The sequence below is a fragment of the Muntiacus reevesi genome, chromosome 8 (assembly GCF_963930625.1).
Source record: "Muntiacus reevesi chromosome 8, mMunRee1.1, whole genome shotgun sequence".
NCBI classification, from domain to species: Eukaryota; Metazoa; Chordata; class Mammalia; order Artiodactyla; family Cervidae; genus Muntiacus; species Muntiacus reevesi.
This window is the reverse complement of record NC_089256.1, coordinates 96460452-96485715: the sequence shown is the minus strand read 5'-3', so window position 1 is coordinate 96485715 and position 25264 is coordinate 96460452. Positions and strand designations below refer to the sequence as shown.

Sequence of the window (25264 nt, the reverse complement as noted above, 5' to 3'; positions counted from 1 at the left end):
CAGAGCTTACCCAGAAAGAGCACACACTCTAGTAAAGAAGATGAATCACAAACAGAAAATAGATAGATATAGGGTAAAATGTGCTCATATTCATAATAAAATTACCGTTCTATTTTAAGGCGTGAAAAGGAGAAATACAAACTAAATGCAAGCTAGAGAAGAATTTGATTGTAGCAACAATTTTGACATTAAAAAACTAAAGGGCCACTTCCACCTTCCCTAGTAGCTCAGCTGGTGAACAATCTGCCTGCAATACAGGAGACAGCAGTTTGATTCCTGGGTCAGGAAGGTCCACTGGAGAAGGCGTAGGCTACCCACTTGGTATTCTTGGGCTTTCCTCGTGGCACAGACAATAGAGAATCCACCTGCAATGCGAGAGACCTGGGATCCCTGGCCTGGAAGACCCCCTGTAGAAGGGGATGGTTACCCACCCCAGTATTCTGGCCTGGAGAATCCCATGGACACAGGAGCCTGGCGGGCTACGGTCCATGTTGTCGCAAAGAGTCTGACACAACGGAGAGATTTTCACTTTCATTTTCTGACTTCTGGTTCTGCCTGAAGGTGCTTGGAAGTCGCCCTCTGTCCTGAAAAATAAAAAGCTGAACTGACTGAAAAGCTAACTCTGGGATCTAGCAACAGAAGCGAGGTCGCAAGGCCCAGCGCTGCCCCGAGACTGAAGGGAGGTGCGCGCCGGGAGCCGGGGCCCTGGAGCCAAGGAGGCGCGAGGTGCGCGGACACCAAGCGGCAAGTCGGAGGGAGAAAGGCCGCGGAGCCTGGCCGCTGGCGGGCGGGGACGACGGGACTGCGACAGGCTCCCTCAGGAGCTCGGGCAGGCTCTCACAGGAAATCAACGGTTAAGTCCCCTTGTGCTTCCTGCGCGGGGAGGGGGAAGGCTCATTCTGAAAGACACCGGGGCACTCTGCTCTTCACAAGGCCCGCCCCCGGGAAGAGCTTAACCGTGGCCTGAACGATGGGGTGGGAAGGGAACACCGAACCCCACTCAGCGCTCGCCTTTCGTGTCATAGGCGGGAAATACCCACCTCCACCTCACTGATAGCTTTCCTGACGCATCAAAGAGCGGAGAAAAAATACTGAGAAAAATACTCGTGAAGTTTCCAGTCCACAGGGGAAGCTCAGTGAAAGACTGAGATGATTAATGATCATCGGAGTAGAGAACACTTTCCACTCTCCCACGTCACCGTCACAGGACAAAAGACCCTGTCTGCAGTGTTCCTGTTATCTCGCATACCATGCCCCGCTATCAGGAAAAATTACGATGCATAGCAAAAGTCACGAAACACATTTGAAGAGACAGGCATCAGAAACAGATATGGAAGGGGTGTTGGAATTACCAGACTAGGAATTTAAAACAACCACGATTAAAATGCCAAGGTCTCTAATAGATAAAGTAGACAGTAAGGTAACAAAGTGATGGAAACTTAAGAAGGGACCAGCAGGAAACTCTGTAAAGCAAAAACTTTGCGACAGAAATGAAGAATGTCTTTGATGACCTTATTAGTAGGCTAGACACAGCTGAAGAAAGAATCTAAGGATGTCTCAATAGGAAGCGCCAAAACTGAAAAGCAGGTAGATCAAAGACTGAAAAAAAAAAAACACCCAGAATTCAGGGACTGTGGGAAAAATACAAAAGTGTAACATAAAAGTAATATGAATACCACAAGAAAGACAAAGAGATGAACAAACAGAAGAAATATTTGAAACAATAATAACTGAGAATTTTCTCATATGGTCAGACACCTACCCACAGGTTCAGAGAGCTTAGCAAACATGAGGCAGGAAAAATATGAGGAGGAAAAAAAAAAACCCCACCCTACCATATTATTTTTAAACTACATAAAATCAAACATTAAAAAAGGTTGTGAAAGGAAACAGGAAAAAAACACCATACCTGTAGAAAAACAATGATCAGAATAATATCTGACTTCTGTTCGGAAACCATGCAAGCAAGAAGAGTGGAATGAAATATTTAGTGAGAGAAAAAACCAATAACCTGAAATTTTGTGTGTGATGAAATTATTCTTCAACAGTTACAAATAGGTCATTTTCATTAATTTTTCTTGTATATGATAAATCCATTTACCTAGAGAGAGCAGTCTGTTTTGATTGGAAATAAGTATTCTCTTCACTCCATTTAATTTCTGCTTCTGGAATTTATGTTGTGTGTTACTTGGTGTGGATTTGTGTGTTCCTCAGGAATTACCTTTCCTCTCTGTACTTTGTGTTTTTCTGACTTCTGGGATTATTCTTTAAAATATCTTTTATTGTATCATGTTATCTAATGAATGCAATCTATTGTTCCAGTATCTCCATCACACTTTAAAGGGTGGTCATCATACTTTTCAATTTTATTAAAACTTTTCATCAGAGTGTTCCTTTTTCTCTTCTGTCTGTTCCAGGAATAAATATGCAACATTCCTTCAAATCTCATTGAGATTACCAATGAAGACATTTGTTGCAAGTCCTAGTGTTTTTCATAAATTTGCAGCTTTCCATGTATGATGAGTCTTCTCTTTGTAAATATTTAATGAGAGCATATTCTTCTAGTATTTAGTTTCTGCTCAGATCTTTGTGTAGCTGAAGAAAGAAGGAACTGTTCAGATAAGTTGCAGTTTTACTTTGCTTACCCAGAGATCTTGAGTTCTGTCTGAAGGAGGAGGAGGAGGAGGGGAGATTGGGAGGAGGAAGGGGAAAGTGAAAACAAGAAATAGCTCTCACAGGGATAATGTTCGTCCTTTTAGCCTCATTTTGGGTTGACTGTGGCATCACAGCTAGCTTGGAAAGCCCCCCTTCTCTAACTGGCATAACTAATGCCACTAGAATCCAGCTGTGCAAATGCCTCACTGTCTCTGGCATGCTGTCTGTACCAACTATAAACTGGATGTTAGTGCCTGGTTATACCTCATCACTGGATGTGACAACTGGTGAATTATTTAGGCTCACGAAAGGTGGTCTCGCATGACTGCTCCTCCAGCTCCTCTGCCATCTTTAGGGGCTAGTCGTGCTGGAGTTCTGCTGTGGATAAGAGAACCTCTCCCCTAAGCTCTTTATTTCCTAAACACATTTTTCCTTTCCATGAGGTAAATGGTAGGTTGGACATCTCCTCTCACTTGACTCAGTTTTCCCTACAAAACAGTGTACAAAAATTGCACTAACTTTCTAACAGGAAGAAAACTCAGTTTCCAGCATAGGTATATACATATTTTACCAAAGATTATCTTATGGTTTAGCTCTTTAAAGATTTGAAAGGGAAAGTGAGGTAAATATGTAAAGCTCAGAATATCATGTGAATTGACTGTTCACAGTCTGTTTAAAAACAAAAATCAAACATTCAAAGAAAGATATCAGCAATGTTTTAATTATTTAATTGTTGGCAAAAATAATCCAATAGACCATTTATATATGTTTATATAAAAGGACAGAATATATATGTTCTATTTAATTAACACTTGAGTGATCTGAAAACTACTGTACTCCATGAATGACAGAATATAGAACAGAAGCTAATTATTCCATATATATATAATTACTTCAAAATATTATAGTATCCCAGTTTTAGAGTGAGTAAATCTTTAAGTGTGTCCTTCTTTGGTACACAATCATTCTTTTATTCATGAAAAATCATCAAAATTTGGTAATTTATAGTCTTGTCAATATAAAAATGTTAATAGTTACAGATTATAGAAGTTAAATGTAGTGTGATTTTCTGAACAAAAAATACATTTGACAATATGAATATTGAGTATTATTTGAGCATAACTGTAAAAATAAACACTGAAAATTATGTTCATTTTGAACTTTTTTGAATATACCATTTTTGCAAAATAACAGTTGTTACATAGGAAATAACTAGATTTAATAAAATAATGTATGTTTAGAATAGTATTACTTTAAAAAGGCTTTAATTAATTTTTCTGTACAGATTGAAAACAAAGCAGGGACTCTAGTTCAAAGCAATTCATCATAGGAAGTTATGTTTAAATGTAAAAATTTCTATAGCCTTTCTCCAAAATGCACAATGAAGAAGAAAATGCATAAAAACATTTATAAGTAAGTGATATAGAAAATAAACTCTTTCATTTGAAAAGTAAAATCACATGCCTGAAGCTTCAGGTATCCTAGTATAATTTACACATGCTGTAATAAGTCATTTACATGAAGAAAAAAATCCACACGATTTTCTTTTGCATAATAGTCCCAATCAAGGTACGGACTTCAGATTTTCTGAGACTTTCATGAATGTACTATCACACTCCTGCTCTCTGTTCACTTAATCGTTTCAAAGAACATGAAGTCCTAGAGAAAAACAAAATATAGAAATGAGTTTTCAGCACCAAGCAGAGATCAGCTCTCAGATGCATAAATGCTAAGGGATCTGAAGAAACAAAATAACATACTTGTTAAACAAGAAAAATCAACTGTAATAGGTAGATCTAGGAAAAAGTGACAGCTTCAACTTTCCAGTTTGAAGGCAATTAAATCCTACAATTCTGTTCATTTATGGATACCTGCATGAACTTAAGTAATTCTCAGGTAATTTCTGCAAGTTTCACTATCCTTCATGCTTCTTAGAATATTCTTCTTTCAATCTTTCTGCCTCAACTTTTCGAACTCCTTCTTTAGTAATATAACTTGTGTTGTGACTGTACATGGAGTTCCATGTACAATTTTTAGATTGTTTCAGGAGAATGACAGCCATCTTAGACTTAGAATAATATCTTAGAATTTTGGGGCCCAATTTTATGACTTCTCTTCCAAGCCTGTCTCTCTGTTCCTCAGTTCATCTTACTGCATCAGTTTCTAACCAAATCTTCATCCCTATGACTTCTAGATTGTATGGATTTTAGCTCTCTCACATCTGTCATTTTCCTTTATCCCTTTATAAAGAAATAACTGAATCTTTATAACCATTCACTTGCAGTTGCACTAATACAGTTGGTCATCAGGATTTATCATTCTAAAATTTGGATTTATAATTATTTTTATTTATATGTAGCTTAAAACTAACCAGTTAACTAAACAATTTTTAGTATCTTCCCAAGGTCTATAATAAGTTGCCCAATCTACCCTATATTCAGTTCCTAATAACCCCACTCCAGTATTCTGGACTGGAGAATTTCATGGACTGTATAGTCCATGGGGTCACAAAAAGCTGGACATGACTGAGGGACTTTCACTTCATAACCCCACCACCACCCTCCAATCCCATATCTCATCTAACCAGACATCACTCTCTCTGCCCTATACACATCATATCTTTGGTTATGGTGTGTAAACCTTTGGTTAAACAGTTCCCCAAGATTAAGATTACAGTTTTCTTCTCATGTGAAATAAACATTTGTTGAAAGCATAATTTTTAAACAGAATTGTGGTTATCTTTAAAATTTTATATAGAAAATCTTGTCTATCCCAATTTAGATAGAATAGCATAATAAAGTCCCAGTGACTACTCACCCAGCTTAGTTCACCGATTAATCCATCCCTTATGTCCCCCTGGCTTCACTGCCCTTATTTAAAAGCAAATCTGTGATAAATAACCATATCATTTCATACTGAAATACTTCAGTATATACCCTTAAAAAATACGGACTGTTTTGTTTTTGCATAACCATAATAACAACATCATTTTAAAAACCTTGCTAATTCATTAATATCATCAAATAGCCAGTGTTCACATGTGCATGAAGGTCTTGTAAATGTCTTTTTGTATTGGTTTGTTTAAATCAGTATCCAAACACAGTCTACAAACTACATTAAGCTGATGTTTCTCTTTTCATTTTTATCTTCTGATATTTATTTGTTGAAGTAACTGAATCCTTTTCTGTATGTTCTCTCACTTTTTAGTGTTTTCTTTTTTTTTTTTTTTCTGATTGCTTCTGCATGTCAGTGTTTAAGATATTAATTTAGTGGCTCCAAACCTCACTTGCATTGCATTATATGACAGCTTGAACACTTGATGGCTGGGTTCCATCTCCAGATTTAGTTTACTGGATCTGGGTACAGTCCTGACAGAGGGCGTGAGAAAGCTACCCAGGTGTTCCTGCTGTGTGGCTAAGGTGGAAAACCACTGCTGTGTCCCCAGAGACCTTGACACTGGCCACACACGGAGTCACCTTGGGGAGCTACACAAACGTTTAATGGTGTGCTTCTGATTTAGTTAAACTGGGGTATGGCTTACTGCTGAAAACTTCCTAGCTAATTTAATGTGAAGACAAGTTCAGAATCAATGCTGCATTCCATATATTTCCTCTCAATTGATAGTTCCATCCAAGACTTGATGAAATGTACATTCTTATTGCAGTTTGTATTTCTGTATTAGACGATTTAATAGTGAATAAGGAAGAAATTTCTTTGTTTCACTGAGACATATTTCATTTAAACACACTAGAAGATTCAAACTCTTCTCCAAAGTGCCAGTTTGGGGTTTTTTTGTTATTGGTGGTGGTGGTAGCTTTTTTTTTTAACCACTAAAACCAGAACTTCTCCTTAACATGTAAGATCCTTCTGTTACAGTGTGAAACTACAGATTCTCCAGAGAGAAGCTAGTCACCTGTGAACCAAGAGTAGCAGAAGAAAATGGAATTTCAGAGCTAAGATTAAACAGGACCACTTTCGATAAAACCTACAAATTTAAGGTCATTTAAATATATAAAATTTAAAAAACTATTTCAGAATAAAACTAGAGAAAGCATCTGTGTCCTAGATTAGCAGGAGTAAACTTACAATGAGGAAACATGCACCAAGCATCACAGCCTTCATTTTCACGTCAAGGTCTAACGGGAACTGGATGCCAAAGTTATCGGCGTCTGTAAACAACTCTCGAACAAGGCCAGTCCAGTGCTTGGAAATCTTGCCAACCACATACTTATCATCAAGAGATTTAACCTAAATTGGAAAGAAAGAAAAAAAAGGACAAAAACTTCTAGCAAACTAACAAAGCTACTTTCCAAGTAGAAGTAAAATGAAACCAATATTAAAATTATATGCCATTCATAACTGTGAACATTATATCACTCAGTAGATGAAGGTAGATTCCTATGTTTATTTACAGATTCATTTTAAAAACTTTATTTGCTACAGAGAACTAATATGAAAGTAGTTTAGCTGAAATAGTTAACACTTTCTGTTCTCCATTACGATATACAGTAATAAATTAGTTGAATCTATCCAAAATAAAATTCAAGCAGGAAAAGATACAACTATGAAATTATTCTTTGAATGAAATTTCTAAAGCCATCTGGTGGGGGGAGCAGGTAATAAATGAAACTCTAATCTGACTTCAGCTTTAAGATTAGCACAGAAAGTTGACATAGGTCGAGTGTTTAAAGGCGATGGAAGGACTCAGAAAAACATAAAAGGCCAAGAGGCTGGAAAAGAGTACTGGCAGTTTTGAGCGAAGTAAAGTAACCAATAAGTAATTTGATGGGATGCCCCAGGTCAAGGCTCGGGGTAAGACTGGACAACAGAATGGGACTGAACAATAAAAGAGGAAGGATGTATGAAACAAAAGAACTCCAAAACAAAGTTTTTCTAACTGTATGTTTCTATCTGAATAAAGCTCAGGTCCATGATAAAGAACGGAACAGCTTATATAGCCCATGGAATGCCCCTCACAACGTGGGCATTTGGGGGCTGAATGTAGCCCACACTCGCCAGGGTATTTATAGGCAGGGCTGTATCAGAGCAGGCACGAGGCACCACACATACTGGCAACATTTGAAGTCCTCTCTTAGGCTGAAACCAGCCACTAAATATGGGAGATTAAAAACATTGACTCATTTTATTTGGATGTAGATAGTTAAGCTCTTTAAAAACATGAAATAAACTCCTACTATGACTGCTGTGATAGCCTGGGTTACTGTTCATCAAATAGTCATTTCAGTGTCCTCCCTATGAAATTAGTATACTTCCCTGCTCACTGAAATTAAGACTTGGCCACGTTCCTTGTTTAAGCAATGGAGGCTTAATGGATGTGACACCAGCAGAGATCTTAGACAGCAGAGATCGTGGCCTTGGTCCTGCTCCCCAGTGATCAGCCACTAAAAAAGCATGATCCAGGCAGCTGCTGTTGACGCAACTCCAGAGCGAACATACCGGGGGCAGACCTGAGGCCAACTTCCAGCCTAAGTCAGGGCCATCTGTCTAAGCCTAGGTATGTCCTCCAGACACAGCTGACCTTGAGATCCATGAGCATGAGAATAAATTCCTGTTTTCTTAAGCCACTGGGTTTTAGGGGCTGTTAGTTGTGCTACAACGGCAAAACAGACTAATAAAATTCCCTAGTGCACACTCACATGCTTCATCTGCTAACACTGTCATCTAAACATCTATACCTTACGTTTTATTTTTAATTTAATTTTTGAAAAATTTTAAATGAAATATACAGAAGATAATTTATCAGCCACCACAATCCTACTACTAAACTTACAAGATATTAAGATTTCCTTTTTTTCTTTTTGATTCCTATAGAAAGGAATTAAAAAATTCACCAAAAATTTATGTAAGAAGTAGAATATATAAATTTTTAATGGAAAGGAACAGAAAAGCATATACAGATGTACAACTGGAAAGTCAATAGGACTAGATGATTTTTAACTAAATTCTAAAAAAAATTTTAAAAACAAAAACCTATATAATAAAATGATTTCAATTTCTAGAAATAATAAACATTATATTACTATTACATTGATTAACTTATAAATTTAATACAAATAACTGATAAACTATTCTAAAAAGAAATCTGTAGGTTCATTATAAGCGGGCCAGCCCCACTCAGTTTTATAATTTGTCCCTTCTGTAGAAATTGTCCAGTTTAACAGAGTTTATACTTATACAAGAGAGTTGTGGTATCAAGATTAAGTTTTATAGTTGTTTGACTTTTAAGCGTTTGCATCCAATTAATTTGGGCTGTAAGTCTGGGCCCCATTTGTCGAAAAATTGCTGAAATGAAGTTTCTTGAGATAGTAAATACACAGATAAATTGTGATTTCTAATTACTTTAATACAAGGATAAAGGACAGACCATAGAGAAGCATGGTAGGGTAGTACCTCATATATTATTGTTGTTAAAATTCTCTTTGCGTAGTTGTGCTTTTTGTAGGAACTCAAAGATGCTAGAGATTCTGAAGAGGGCTTAGAGCACTGATAGCCTGTGTTTCAGACTAAGGAAAGACCATATGCTTTGGAAACCAGACGTTAATGACTAGGTTAATGTTCCACTCAAAAGGGATAATATACAGTGCCTCTACACAGAAACCACCATGTTTAAAGTTTATTAACTAGGAAAGCAAAACCTATAAACATTATCACATGTCTTACCTCAAAATGAACATCTGCACAACAGCTGCAGGCAACACATGGACCAGAAATTCTTAGCACATCCTCTCGCCTCTCATTTTGAACTGTAAACTTTGGCAGGCAAGGGTGCCAGATCTGAGTAACGTAACCTACTGGGACACCAGGAGGAGCCTGGATTTCTATCTACAAAAGCAAAAGAATATATAAACTGTTTGTCAGACACTGCTCTAAGCACCAGTTAACTCACTCTATGTCCTTACCAGGTTGCTACTATCACCCCTGTTTATAGAGTCAGTAAGGGGGGAACAGAGAGGTAAATTAACTTGCATCAGACTCCCAGCGGCGAAGTGGAAGAGAGGAGACGCCAGCTCAGGGAGGCCGCATGCCCCGCACCCACTCTGGAGTGCTGCTCTATCGGTCTCGTATAAATTTCCATACTTATGAAAAATGTCTAAATAATTAAGAGCTATTTTTCAAACTCCTTTAAAAATAGGGGTTTAGATGTATGGACAGAGCCCTGATCACTGGAGCAATCTTCAAATAAGGTCAGTAGTGCTCAGACAGAAACAAGATGGGGCCTGAAACCTTGAAGCTGAACCTCAACTCCGCAACCTTGAGAGCATCTCGGCATGTTCATCTGTAACTGAGGACTTCCTAGATCTGTTTACTATGGCCAATCATATGCTAACCTGCTCTATAAACTGTAAAGCATATTCTATCAAACTCTGTTTTACCTCAGCTATTCTTGAATATTACTATATCTAAACTAATTGACTTGGAAAACACAATAACTCAGCGTGAACCCCTTCAGTCATCCTTTCAGAAACCAGTGCAGTAGTAGACATCAGATGTCCAGGAGCCTGTAGCTCCGTCCGCCCGCTCTGAGACCCGCGTGGACGCTGAGCAGCCCCGGCGGCCCCGGCCCCGGGCCAGGGGAGGTGCCGGCGGAGGTCGGCTCCCCAGCACTCTGCGCCCGGGGCCCCCGAGCCCCCGCTCTGGCAGGGGGCTGTCAAGTGCTACGGAGACGCCTGGCCTCCACGGGCCTGAAGGTGCCCTCAACGCGCCCTGTCCCGTGGTGGGAATTACAGGAACTCAAATATACCAGCTTTTCAAACGGAGAACTGGAAGACGCAGGGGCTGAAACTTCTCAGAGGGCGCCTCCACCAGGGCCGCTGCGCGCGCTCGTGCCCAGGCACGTCTGACCGCGTGTCCCCGGGCCGCGGCCCGCCAGGCCCCTCTGTCCACGGGGCAGCTCGGGCAAGAACGCTGGGGCGGGGGCCATTCCTCCTCCAGGGCGTCTTCCCAGCCCAGGGCTGAGCCTGCACCTCTGGGGTCGCGCGCACTGCCGGGCAGGTTCTTTAGTTGTGTCAGGCTCTCCGTGACTCTGTGGACTGTGGCCCACGGGGTTCCTCTCCCCATGGGACTCTTCCCAACCCAGGGATGGAAGCCAGGTCACGCACATCTACCTGCGTTGGCAGGAGGGTTCTCTACTGCGAGAGTTACCTGGGAAGCCCTCCTTAGCTCCCTGCAGGTTGGCTAAAATTATGTGATGAGCATGTGTGTCCTTTTCCTCACTCTTCTGACCACTCGCTACTGGGATGGCATTTGAGGACATTCCCTATGGGGCTCTCCTCTGGCTCTGGCCAGGCCCTCGTGGTCATTTCAGGTGAGGGACGGGACCCAGGTGCCCTAATTCTCAGCTCTCCCTGAAGATCAAGGAGTCTGGTCGCTGAGCTCTCTGATCTCAGCCCGGAGGGCACACTGCCCAGGGAGGTGCGGCTGACGGCTTGCTCTTCTCCACCTGCCTCCTTCCTACAAGTTGCTCTCGAGCATAAACTAATAGCTGGGGAGCCACTCCACCTTTAAATCTCACTTCATTACATAAATTCACCGAGAAGGTGGCAATGCCCGCGGGACCGCTTTGCCAAGCACCGTGACTGTCGCCGCCAAGCGCGCGCCCACCTCCTGCAGGCAGCAGGGACAGCAGCAGCAGGCACACCGCAGGGGCCGCTCCAGAGTCATCACCTCTCGGCCCAGGTTGTCAAGGATCCGCATGGCGAAGGGCCTGGCAGGCCCCCAGCAGTTTCGGGTACAGCAGTCAGTGTCCTCTGATGCGAAGTAGACCCTCTGTCCCAGGCTGTTCTTAATTTCATATCTGTTTCTAGTTTCAAAACCTGTGAGGACTAAAAACATAACAGAGGGACTCATTATGACCACAGTATTAAAACAATCATCAGTCTATCCTAAGATGCTATAGCGTCCAGCTATACCATTTTTAGATGGCACTTCATTTAACACAGGAGGAAGAAAAGGAAAGGTGTTTAGGAATTATCTAAATATACAAAAAAGGTGACAGGCATGGAGGAGAGGGTATGAGAGCACAGAGAAATGTGGAATTTCTATGAGACACAAGGGGTTCCCAGGTGGCACAGCGGTAAAGTGCCAACCAATGCAGGAGAGGCCAGAGATGGGGGCTCAACCCCTGGGTCGGGAAGATCACCTGGAGTAGGAAATGGCACCCCACTGCAGTATTCTTGCTGGGAAAATCCCACGGACAGAGGAAGCGGCAGGCTCCCGTCCCTGGGGTCGCAGAGCGCGCGACACAACCGAGCGACTCCACACACGTGCACACGGCCGCCCACGGCCCTCGCTGGCCGAGTCACAGGGCGCCAGCGGTCATCCAAGTACGGAGCAGTCAAAACCAGAGGCAAAAATCAGTCCCTCATATTGGTGTGGATGGATCTAGATGAAGATGTTCTCCACAAGTTCCATCACCATGACCTCCCTTAAGTGTCTTTGCTATGCCTTAGACAGACCCTGACTCTGCCTTGAAAAGAGCCACCCTTTACTTCAGTATCCACCGGTCAAATATTTTATGTAAAAAAGTTAAAGTAATCATGAAATGGGATCTATTACCTAAGTGTTTCGTAAGTAGATTAATCTCTACTTCTTCAGCTTGTTTATCTGTAAAGTGAGATCAGCGAGCTTACACAATCTGTTTCTAGTTACTTAAAAAATGAAAACAAAGGAAAGAATGCTATGGTTCTGTCTTTGTTGTCTCTTCAGTTTTGAACTGGGACATGTACTAGTGTCCTCTCATGTCTCAGGTGCTAAAAAATAAACTGAGTAACCTTTTCTCTATACTATTTATAATATTAAAATATAAACTTGCAATTTAAGACAAAAAATAAGAAAATTAGATATCCTTTTTAAAAAACTGAAGAATTCATAATTATTAAATTTGAAATTTACTTTCTATTTCATGACTAATACATATATTTTTTTCAAATATATATAAAACTTATAAATCTGAAAACTATCAATGGAGTGCTATATAATGTACAGTGTCTGATTTTTTGGTTTTTATAATATCAAAAAAAAAACCCTACAATGAATCATTAAAAAAATTGAAAATTCAAATTATCATACTCTTTTCCAGAGAAAATTAGTGTAAACAAACTAATGAAAATGAAAACACTATGAGACTCCCCGGCGGTCCAGTGGTTAAGACCACGCTTCCAATTCAGGGGGTGTGGGTTCAATCCCTGGTCAGGGAACTGAGATCTCAGGACCAAAAGAAAAACAACCAGAACATTAAATTTCTAACAGTGAACATCACAAGTGATTTAAGTGGAATAAGCAACAATTATATATTCTAACCAAATATTAACCATATTACTATAGTAGTACAATTCACTTTATTATTCCTATCAGTGGTAAAGAACTTTGCAGAGATGTGAAGAAAGATTTAATAGATATATTCCAAAATCTATTAACGTTTTCACTGAATTGTCTGTAAGGAAAATACATCGGTGCGTGAATTTACCCAGGTTCTCTTTCCCTGGCAGCAGTCCTGAAACATCTACTGGCTTTCTTAAGTTTCCTTTGCCCCTGAGGAGCTCTGGGCCAAAGGAAACAACTGCAGGAATCAGGCCCCATTCATAGGAGCAGCAGCGACACTCTAGGAAGTCAGGCGTGGCTGACTGGTCAGCAGCCTTCAGTGTGGTGGCCCTGTGCCAAGGTGATAATTCATAGCCTGTGGAACAAAGGTTTTACAGTGCTCATCTGAACTCCCAAGAAAAACCATGGACAATAATGAGGTTTTCCAAAACATCCCCATCCCTCCAAAGGCAGAGTTCATCTACTTTGGAAATGTAGTAAGGTAACTGAACTACTTCATGTGGCTCTTTGACAATCTCAAGCTCATCACAAACTCGGGAAAAAAAAAGTTGAAGAGATAGAGGTTAGGGTGGGTTAGAGATACAATCACTGAAGTGATTTCTAGAGAGAAGATTGAACAAAAGTAAGTTTTGACTGGTTTCCTCCCAAGTCATGGTCTGTATCATGAGGACAGATGTCCAGCTTAATGGTATTTTACCACTTGACTATTAATTTCAAAAAATGAGCTGCTGATGATCCTTATCAGGATTATCATTATCACAGATAATGGTTTTTAAAAGCAGGTTTAGTTTCAACATCACTGAAAGTGTTATATCTGTGTTTGATGATATGCTTTTATCTGCATAAATGTCCTCTCTTCCTAGAAATATGATAAATACAATGAATATATACCTTCCAGAAGTTCCATTTGCTGATGAATCAATAGCTGATCTATCTATTATAGTAAAAAGAAAAAAAAAAGAGCTGTAACCATGTTATTAAACCAAACAAATTAACATCAGTGTTTGTATATTTTAAAAGAATGTATATAATCAGTTACCAACATTTATCAATACTATCAATAGTTAATAACTGTTTATTTCACATCTAGGTATAAAATTAAAGTTAGTATATTTTTTAAAACTACTGAAATGTTTATTTTTAATGTGGGCAAATTCAGGGCAAACAAAATTGACTTACACTGGAATCCCTATAAAATTAGAAAAAAATGTTCCTTCCAGAAAGGGCCTAAGAAATATTAAGACCTTTTCATCCATTTAAAGAGCTTTTTTCTACAAATAAAAACATTTTTCTTTTAAAGTGTGCTTGATATCATTTATGGTAGGTGATGACTTCCCCAAATATATTGTAAGGGCTTAATTTTTCTTTAAAAAAATATACTTAGGGTATTTCTTAGGGAATTTAGGAACTACCAAAGTTCTTATATTATATGCTGCCCAAGTGCATTATGGGAAATTAGTGCAGAATGCAAGAGAGACAGCTCATTTACTGAAAACTAGCCTAACAAATTTCTAATGGCAAGCAGATATTAACCCTCACATTGCTGAGGTAAGCCGTTACGCTGTACATTAAAACCCAGGAACGTTTTTTCCTTATTGGTAGCATTAATAACATTGGGTCTTCCAAAAAACAAGAGCAACATAAAAATGTAATTTTCTAATTATTATAAAAGGTAGGTCATATTATACACAGGTTATTAACTCCTTTCTTAGTACCACTTGTGGAAAATGAACACTAAATTGAGTTTGATGTTTCTTTCCAACTCCTGGAAAATTATTCAGTGTTGGGATTAAAGGACACAGTTTTCAGAGCCAAGGTCCCGGAAATGAAAACTTGTTCCTACTTCCTGTGCATTTTGATGCTGAGCAAATTATGTAACTTCTCTGGACCCAAGTTTCTTCTTCTGTAAAATGGTGATAATTATAATACTTACATATCACAGAATTTTTTAAAAAGAATTAAGTGAGTTAATACATGTATTATACTTAGGGATAAAGCATGGAAAAATAGTGCTTACTAAAGGTTTGATATTGGCTGTTACTGCAGATTATATTCAAGATCATAGAACACACAATTTCCCAAAACATGTGCATTTTGCTGTAAAAGTAGACCTGACCTAGAAGAATTAGAGTAATTTGACAGTAAAGTTGCTTACTGTTTCACACTTTTGTGAACTAGTCAATTGTTACTCTCACTAAGTAAACTGGCAGCACAGTTTTGCTTTTAATGAGTGTTTTAGGTAGTGAGTTACCTGAGTTAAATACTCCAGTCCCGGTGGGCAGTTTGCTGGAGGCAGTGGTGGTGGCATCCATGATACCTGGGTGGGCTCGCCTGGGTGTCTAGCCGCTGGCTGGTGTTGGACAGGGAAGCCAGCTGGGCCAGGACTTGCATAACCAGCCGGTGGCACTGGATAGCCAGCCTGGGGGCCAGGACAGCCAATGTATCCCGGAGGTCCTGAAATACGAACATGGGAATAATTCGTAACTGCACAGAAGAATGCAAACCAAGTCTTTTAGGATCGCCCCAGCTGTCTACAAACTACAATTCCTACTCAGAAATCCTGTAGAAACAAGATTCTAAGATAATGTTAAATCTTAAGATATTTAAGATTCTTAGGATTCTAAGATATTTTTATCTATCAGTGATTTTTCATTGAGATATCTGTGATTTCATGTCCACTCATATTTTGAGGGTTTTAGGCTCTGTGTACAGAGTTGCCACACAGACTTACCCTCATCATTCAAAACTCAGATGAAAATATGCCTGAAAACCAAGGAAGTAAAAGAAGGTCAACAAACAATCTAGAGTCAGGTACATAAAACTTCTGAAATGGCTTCTTGAAAAAGAGGGATGGCATTGAGCAGAAAGCCCAGAACAGAGGCTCTGAGTCAGCATTTCTATAGCCAAGCCACCTTGAGAAGAAAATGGTTCTAGAATTCTAACAAGTGACATCTCCTACACGTATAGATTTGACGTAGTTTTGTCCCTTCATTGCATACTCGACATCTGGAGACCCTTCTGGCTCTCACAGTTGGAGGGCAGAATTAGCATCAGGTGGGAAGAAGCCAAATAGCCTAAAAGCACAAGAACAGTGCCTTGAAAAAAAAAGAGCTATCCTTCCGAAAATATCATGGTGCCTTTGCTGAGAAAGCCTCGTAAAGAGGTAAAGGCGTGTCACTGCTTCCCCTAGTCCAGATGCTCCCCTGGGTTAACAATTTGCCTGAAGTTTGAACCCATGGTGTATTCCATTCCTAAAACTCTCCACATAGGGGAAAAAAAAAAGTTTAATTATGATACTTATGTTCCAAATTTAAATTTCACAATTTAGCAAGTCTCTGGAAAATACAACTTGAAAATCAAGGAAGGTAAAAACTAGCAAGCAAAATTGTCTCAAGTATTTATTAAGCACAGTAGAGGAAGAAATTCAGTAGGTATTTATTCTATTCCACATGAACTTGTGATTACAAATATGAAGCTTTGTAACTTTATAACTTAAATGAATAGTCTACAGAGTAACGGTTCCATAGGAATGGAATGTAACTTCAAACAAATTACTGTGTCCTACAATATTTTAATAGCTGTTTGTTTTCAGTTGCTAAGTCCTGTCGGACTTTTTTGCAACCCCATGGACTTAGCCAACCAAGCTCCTCTGTCCATGGGATTTCCCAGGCAAGAATACTTAGTGGATTGCCATTTCCTTCTCCAGGGGACCTTCTCAACCCAGAGACTGAACCCATATCATCTGCTTTGTCAGGTGGGTTCTTTACAATTGAGTCAGTCACCAGGGAAGCCTCACCCATTAGGTACTGTCTGTAACATTAACATATCTATTTTTAAACAGCAGGGACTATAGTGCAAAGATCAAACCACAGGAAGCCAGTGAGGGAGAGATGTGAATTAACTGGTTACATTATTAGCATCATTAAATCTTCACAGGATTCTTTGAGAGAATAGTTATTTTCCAAATCAATGGATTAAACAGACATATGGAATTACCTGAAATAATATTTCATTTACTTAAAGCCCAACTGATTTAATATATTACAAATATAATAGCAAATATTTGTCATTTATTAATTGTAAAGCATTGTGCTGGGTGTTTTACACATAGTCTCATTTAATTTTCAGACCACCCGAATTAGAAAATATTATGCCCATTTTATACATAAGAACTGAGGCTTGGAGGTACAGCAACTTGCTTAAAACCACTACACAATGATTAAATATAGAAGCCAGAACTTGAAGCCTGATCCAGTCTCTCTATGACTGTTTTTGCACTTGCATAATGGGGATAATGAATAGTATTTACCCTGTTAATATTTCCTGAGAACTAAACGAGTTATTCCACAATCCATCACTGTTAGCATCATTATCATAAAAGACCTGTGCTACATGAGCCTTAGACTTAAGAAAGTTGAGCTATTTTTCTCACAAGCTCTTCAGTCTGGTTATAACCTAATTATGTACCATCTACTGTTATTTAGTCATGGGTGGATTAAAATATCCCCCAAGTGCTAACAATTCTCTAAACACCAACCATATAAAAATTTCAAGTAGCAGTTCTCAGCCCTGGCTGCACGTTAGAATCACCTGGAAATTAAACAATTACTAATCCCAGGGTCCCACATCCAGAGCCCCTGCTTCAATTTTCCTGGGGTAGTGCCCTGGTACTAGTGTTTTCAGCAGTTAACAAGTAATACTTCAGCCTAGGCACCTCTGAGAACTGTCATCTTAGAACCTTGGCAGTCTTTCTACGTCACGTTTTTTTTAAACACAAACCTCTGGAGGAGATCAGGCTTCACTGAAAGGTTCCTGGCTAGACAGCTAAACAAGTCACTCGGTTCCAAGCAGATGTGTTTGCTCAGAGTAGAACAAAATGTGTAAACCCTTGCGGCCAAACAGGATCCCTTTAGATCCTAAGTCCTGGTCTCTCAAAAGCAGATGCCTACTTGCAAATGAAGTCCGCCATCTGGCAAAGTTCTGGAAATGCTGATGACTGTGTTTGTCTAAATGAAAATCTCTGAAGTCTTCTAGACAATGGTTCAAAAAAAATAATATATTCCTTGGTGTATGTAGTGATATGACTCAGTTATTTTCTTAGAAAGGCAAGGCACAGTTGAGTATGTATATAAAAGTAAAGGTTTCACATTTTTGTATGTTTCAAAATGAAAGTGAGAATTATCCCAGGCAGCTATGTTTCTGATGAGTGAAGCTTCCATGCTTAAGCAGTTATCTCTTTTTCATGACAATCACTGAACACAATTAACTCCAGACAATAAATAACTCAAAAATACCCAAAGACAAATCTCCTAAATATGATTGAATGACCATAATTTTCAGAACAAATTGAGAATCAATAAAATCTGTTACTAAATATGTATATTTTGGTTTTTAATTTATGTACAACCTTATATTTCATATGCTGTCAACTCACTACTGTTTTTACTATCCTGTATAGAAAAAAATATTTTAATGATCCTTATGATAACATATAATCAAAGAAAAAAATCAAGTACTACACTGTCAATTTCATTATTGCCCCTTTAATAAAAGACACTACTAAAACACACACAGAGATAGGCACACACATACAGACACACACACGCACATCCTTTGGGGAATGTCCATAACTGATAATTTTTTTTTTAATTCTTTAAGCAAATGTTTACCTGGGAATGCTGCTGATGGATATTCAAGGGGATACCCACCTGTTAAATTTGTTCCTGGGTGTGGAGCATTCATTTGCACATCTGTAATTCAACAAAAGGTAAACATATACCTTCTTAAAAATATATATACATATTAGAAAAATGCATAGTTCTTAGATAATTTCATTTACATGCTCTTGTGTTGTATTGAAACAGTGTGGATTCTTCACTTAACAAAAGTTGTGCCTGTTATCAAAGGTAATTTGCAGTCGAATCCTGGTTCAAACAAATTCTCTTTGAATAAAACAGCAGCTAAGTTACTGGGACTGAATTTCTATTTCTCAAAAATGTTTGGTGAGTGCTGTCTTCCATAATTTGATTTCGTTATGAGGAAAAAATAGATTGTTTTAAAACCACACATAGACTGTGGAGAAACAGATACATGAAACTAGTTGGATGTGGGTTTGGTAATGGAAGGATTATAGGTGATTTTAAAGCTATCTATAATTGTTGCTATAAGAATTATGTTTTAAATATTCAAAATTATATGTGTACTTCAGTATTTAAATATCCTTTTAATGCTTACTCTGGAACTACCCCCATTAAGTTTATACCATAGGGAATTCCCAGCATTTGACTGATTTTGACTGACAAAAATCAGAACTGAGTTAATTACAATAAACAAACATATTACGTTTTGCTATCTGCTAATCAGTGTGCTTTGAATAATCTCAATGTATGTACAAACTTTTCAGTTTCCTATTTCTTCATATTTGCATTTGCCTAACCATTCCTTTAGCGACCACCTTGGCCAGAAAATAAGTATTTACCAGCATGCCCTGTGTCACCCCGCAGTTAGGTTCAGTGGCTGCACTAGCTCTGCCTTCACAGAATTGATGATCTAGCAGACACTCTATTTATGCAACGTTCTCCTTTCTTTCCTATGGCTTATTAACTGTAGATTCAAAACAGTTTGGTTTTGAATAATGGGGACATAGCATGAATGTAGAAGAAAAAGTTGACCAGACTTTCAATCTGACACATTTCCTGTGTTTCTCTATCATGTGTCTTGAAAGACCACTCAGGTCATGTGATTTCACAGGAAGGCTGGGTTATGCCCCACTCCTACCCGCTTTCTTTTCCATTATTGGCTTCATAATAACTTCAGCTGAATGGAGACGATGCATACTGTGCAAATTCAGGCAACAGAAAATCCTCTACTTGAGTCAGGGCTTTTCCCCATATGGACCACAGCATACCCCAAATTATCACACATTGCTGCAATATCACAACTCATTCTGACCTAGCCGTCTTTTCTTTTTTTGCCCTGGCTTCAGGTGGGTGGGCCAGCTCCAGTTCTCCAGCTCCTCAGGCTCTGCCCACAGCCCCCCCACAGGGTAAGACTCAACAGACCTCGAGGAAACACACTGCAAGTGTGACTTAGAGACCCATCCTTAAATGGCATGTCACATTTTGTCACTTCTTACCAGGTACCGCTGTTTGAACAACAGTAAATACACACACAAGTCAAGGAGCTGACAGATTCAAGAAATTAGGCGGCTATAATCTCTGGGGCTTCAGCATCAGAGCAACAATCCCAGTTTCAGGAATTCCAGGGGGAAGTTATACAAAGAAAAACAATAAGTGAATGGGCAAGTGTTCAAGCAGATCAAAGAGCAAATGACTTATGGATGCATTTCTGCATCTGTGCAGTGCAACTCAGAATAACTTAAAAAATCATAGGACTTTCATATTGTTAACAAGTTATTTTATTGTTATTTCTCTATATCTATCTATCTATATATATATATACACACACACATATACATTCTTCTTATGTACACATATACACACAAATTCATATATTTGTATATATGAAACTGAAGAGTTAAAAGGTAATTATGACCATGACCCAATCAATTTTTTAAGTGATATGAAGCATCTTAAAGCTTACAGCAAAGAAAATAGCTTAATATTATATGAATTTACATTTTGAAAGCTTTTAGTATTGTTAATTAATATAGCATATATTAAGAAAAATCATGAAACATTGTGAAAGAAAGTCAAGGTTTCTGGCCCTAAAGAAGACCTGATATATGAACCAAGGCTGGCATTGTGGTAGAGACAAATATCTCTTCGGTTATCTAAGTAAAGATAGAGAAAAGAGATCCTTCTGAAGCCAGGATTTTTTTTTTCCCATTTGATTTTTTTCTCTTCAGAAACTTAGATTTTTTAAAAGACAAAGTCTTTTATTACATGTTTGGCCAGTACTCATCTTACTTAGAATTTTCTTGAGGAAAAAAAAGCCAGAAAATAAAGACATATTTATTTAAACCTTTTCAAATGTGCATTTTATGAGATATATATTGCGGATGTATCTAAGCATTTTATTACAATGCCCTGGCATATTAAATCCATTGTTTGTTAAATAATATGACTTGAATAGTCTTTTTTTTATATATATAAAATGTACAAAGAAAAGGGAAACCTGATTGAGATGAAGTGTAATATTATATATTTTCCAGTAAGCCTAAGATTTCATTATTTTAAGCCCAAGATTTCGTAGGTTTATCTAAGGCTTTTTTATTTTTAAAGGGAAAGTTAGTGATAGTGGATATTTGTATACATCTTCTCTATAGTCAAAACACTGCCCCAGACTGCGGGTTCTGAAACATAAACACCACAAGCCAAATTCTGTTCTTTCAGAAACTGAATAAAACATTTTGACAAATAACACATTAACAAGAGATTTAATATTATAGGAGTTAAATAAACACTTAGATTACTTACTTTGTTTGTCCATGATTTAAACAGTTCTGAAAAAGAAGACCTGATATAAATACATAGGTCAAATATATGTAAAAGGATACCCAGAAACTATACACACACAGGATTCTCCTCTGTTCATCTAACCATTGAGAATCTGGTCATTTGAACCTTCAGTCTTGACTCTCTTTCCCACTGCTGTGTTTCTGAGTAGGATTTTAGAAATTGTGGGTCAGTCCAGGATGGTGAACGATTTCTAAAAATCTTGGGAGGAGACGGTTCAAAGAGGAAGGAAGACAGAAAAGAAACACAGTGAGCCCAAGGCCCTCCAGTTAAAGACGTGAGCCTTCCAACCTACACAACCTACAGGAGCACGCAGGACCGAGCCGCAGCCTAGGCTCCAGCCGTGGTCCAGCATGAAAAGGAGAAAGTTCAGCTGCCAGGTCACACTACTGCAGATATCGCTGGAATTCCCAGGCCCTGGGGATATTTTCTGCCCAGCTTGAACAGCAAATTTGAGAAGGCCTGACCTCCTGTTTGTATATCAAAAAATGATTTTTAGCCTAAAAACGTACACTCAGAGGTTGGAGAAGCTGTTTTTGTCTTCCCATCCTAGTGTTTCCCACTATTACCTAGTCACTACTTTTTCCATCTCTCCACCTTAAATCCCAACCCCTGTATGCATATTAATTATAATTAACACATTAGGCCAAAACCTGCTACTTGACTGTTTTCTCTGGACCCGCACTAATGTGAATCAGCTCAGCCCTTTCCAGGCCTCCTCCCGCCTCTGCTGCCCCTTTAACAACTTCAACTACCGTGTTACCTAGATGAGGAGAAGAAGTCAACTGATCCTTCCATATCCTTAACTAAAGTCTGGTGTTCCTGAGAAGAAACCACATCCTTCCTCTCCTCTTCCAAATTATTGATCTGTCATTGCCTGCCATAAGCATAAATTTTAATAACACAGCAAAGCTCTTAAATATATTCCAATTATAGTCACCTCTTAATTATATATACTCAAGAAGTTCAGTAATGGGTTTTCTTGACCTTGGAATAAATTTAAAAAAAATGTCTCTTGTTGCAGTGTTGACTTTCTGGATTCTCTTAGAACAATAATAACCACTGTTAGCATTAACTAGTCAGAAACCAAGTGCTATGGACCTCCTCAGGCCAAAAGAACAAAAAGTTAGCATCTTATGTTTTTCTGCAGTTATTCTAGAACTGTGAACAATAAACTGAAAAATAAATGTAACAAATGTATGCCAAAAGTTTTCAAAGACCATATTAGTGTTTTATGTTCTATCACATGAAGAACTAAAAAAGAAGACTAAATTCTTATATACAATAAGCCATGCTTACTTTTGTCAACACTCATTTCTGTGATCAAAGAGTGTATATTAAAATTCATTCTCATTATCTTCAAGTGTACTAACAGTTCCTTAACTATGTACAAATTTAAAACCTAACAAATTCTGGAGTAGAAATGGGTTCAGGTCAGTTCAGTTCAGTTCGGTCGCTCAGTCGTGTCCGACTCTTTGCGACCCACGAATCGCAGCACGCCAGGCCTCCCTGTCCATCACCAGCTCCCGGAGCTTACTCAGACTCATGGCCATCGAGTCGGTGATGCCATCCAGCCATCTCAACACACTAGACTAAACAGCTCAAGTTTTTACCTTACCACTGTTTCTCATAGGATCACTTTATAAGTATGATTAGTTTTTTAAAAATGTTATATGACTCTTTAATCAACTAAGTAATTTTAAGGAAGTACCGGTTCAGTCATTCTTCCCTTTCCTAAAAGGATAGAAGGAAACTCAGTTCAAGAAAAAATCCCAAATAATACCTGGAGATATTATTTTTAGAATTAAATAATTTATTTTTATGAGAAAATCACTGAATTAGTAAAAAAAAATCATTGTTTCTGGAGGGCAAGTCTATCCATTTGAAATGGAAAAAATTGTTTTAATTTACAATTTATTTCTTATCATTTTGTTGTTTGATCCTGGGAAATCCAGTGTCAGTTAGAAATAAAGAATGTGCTAAAAAGAGGAAATTTATACACGAATGCTGTGCATCACATTAGAAATAGGTGGAGGCTCTTAAATAACGGAGAAATAAGTTCCCAAATCCTTGCCAAATGAGTGCTAACTATGAACATAAGGGTGTTTACCTTTCATGAAGCCAGAGATAATTCCCTCCTTACACAGAAATCCAAGGAAGGGAAACTTAAATAGACTCATAGCTAATTTGCTTATATTTACATTTTCCCTTCCTACCAGGTCACATTACTTTTTTTTTTTTTTTTTTTTTACATTACTTTTTGAGTCTTAACCTGTAGCTTTGTGAGGATGAGTATCTGCTGTTAAAATGACAACAGAACAAAATCTGGGTCCTCAATTTCCTGTAGGTTTTAGAATTTTCACAATTTCATAATATCTCAAGCAGGAAAAACGGTATGTCATAAGCTCTGGTACAAAATGTGAAGTAACAGTGGAACCGGTACGTGTGCCAGGTAGAACAACATATTTGTGGGCTAAAGACATCCACCGTGTTCATCTCTGTCTGGTCTCCTTTGCTGTTTTAAGGATCTTTTGGTTTTTTCAAACGTAATGTTTGAGAATGTTTAATGAACATTACAAGATATAACGTCACTCAGGTTTGGAAATGACTGGGCTGTGTGTCCTGGATGAACTAATTAGCTAATTAATTCAATATAACTTTTAAATAATGTCTTCCATTAACTTTTAAATAATGCTCCTAGTAAGAAACAAATCACAGAAAGGCTTCCAAGAAAATCATATTTCTCTTGTAGTAGTAAGAAAAGATCTCTAATGAAATCATATTATATACTGTACCACTGGAATCATAACTGCTTCAGGACAAAGACAGAACTTCAAATTATAATTGGATTACTACACACTCCTAATCTGTTAAATGAGAGCATCTGAGGAAATTAAAGCATCATACACTATACACATATAAGCATATCTCTGTCAGATTTATTCTATCAGACCTATTCTATTGGTGCTCTGGGATATTAATCATAAACCTCTCCTACCAGGGAGAAGGAGAACTAGTGCAGGTCATATACAGTTATGTTCCCACAATTCATATTCCAGGAAACCCTTTGACCCATCTCTTGGGGTTCTGAAGGTTCTATCTTATTGTGTCAAGAAATACTAAAGTACAACCTGCAATTCAAAGGGGAAATGTCCCTAATTTTTGAAAGATTCTAAAACTACTATGCCTATAAAGTAGGCATTAACTAGATTTGCATTACTTATCCAAATCCACTTCTTAGTTGCCTAAAACCAAGCCAGTTAACATTTTTCTCCAAGTCCCAGGATGGGAATATGTGTTTATTATTTTAGGAAAACATCACTGCTCTAAGCACAGTCCCAGAATTCTATATCCTTAACTTCCTATGAATAAGTGAAAATGGCGGGCGCAGTTTAAAATCAACCAGGCTGTGTGTGTGTGTGTGTGTGTGTGTGTGTGTGTGTGTGTGTGTGTGCAGTTTAAAATCAACCAGGCTGTGTGTGTGTGTGTGTGTGTGTGTGTGTGTGTGCAGTTTAAAATCAACCAGGCTGGGTGGGTGTGTGTGTGTGTGTGTGTGTGTGGTGTGTGTGGCGGGCGCAGTTTAAAATCAACCAGGCTGGGTGGGTGTGTGTGTGTGTGTGTGTGTGTGTGGTGTGTGGCGGGCGCAGTTTAAAATCAACCAGGCTGGGGTGTGTGTGTGTGTGTGTGTGTGTGTGTGTGTGTGTGTGTGTGTGTGTGTGTGTGTGTGTGTGTGGTGTGTGTGGCGGGCGCAGTTTAAAATCAACCAGGCTGGGTGTGTGTGTGTGTGTGTG

The 25264-nt window shown here is 38.6% G+C and overlaps 1 protein-coding gene across 2 annotated transcripts in view; it reads right to left on the bottom strand.

Moving 5' to 3' along the window:
- Nucleotides 1-3367: 3367 nt before the first annotated feature.
- LOC136173011 (phospholipid scramblase 2) overlaps nucleotides 3368-25264 on the bottom strand; it is a 25115-nt gene continuing 3218 nt past the window's right edge. The window contains exons 2-9 of one of the 2 annotated variants that reach the window (XM_065942185.1): nucleotides 21435-21674; nucleotides 18705-18746; nucleotides 15248-15450; nucleotides 13888-13930; nucleotides 11341-11498; nucleotides 9337-9498; nucleotides 6742-6903; nucleotides 3368-4314 (exon numbers count right to left, since the gene is read on the bottom strand). In XM_065942185.1, coding sequence (XP_065798257.1) covers nucleotides 4285-4314; nucleotides 6742-6903; nucleotides 9337-9498; nucleotides 11341-11498; nucleotides 13888-13930; nucleotides 15248-15450; nucleotides 18705-18746; nucleotides 21435-21447 — 813 coding nt within the window. In that variant the 5' untranslated portion in view covers nucleotides 21448-21674 and the 3' untranslated portion in view covers nucleotides 3368-4284. Of the gene's footprint in view, nucleotides 4315-6741; nucleotides 6904-9336; nucleotides 9499-11277; nucleotides 11499-13887; nucleotides 13931-15247; nucleotides 15451-18704; nucleotides 18747-21434; nucleotides 21675-25264 lie in introns of both variants that reach the window. The other variant, XM_065942184.1, reaches the window with a different exon arrangement.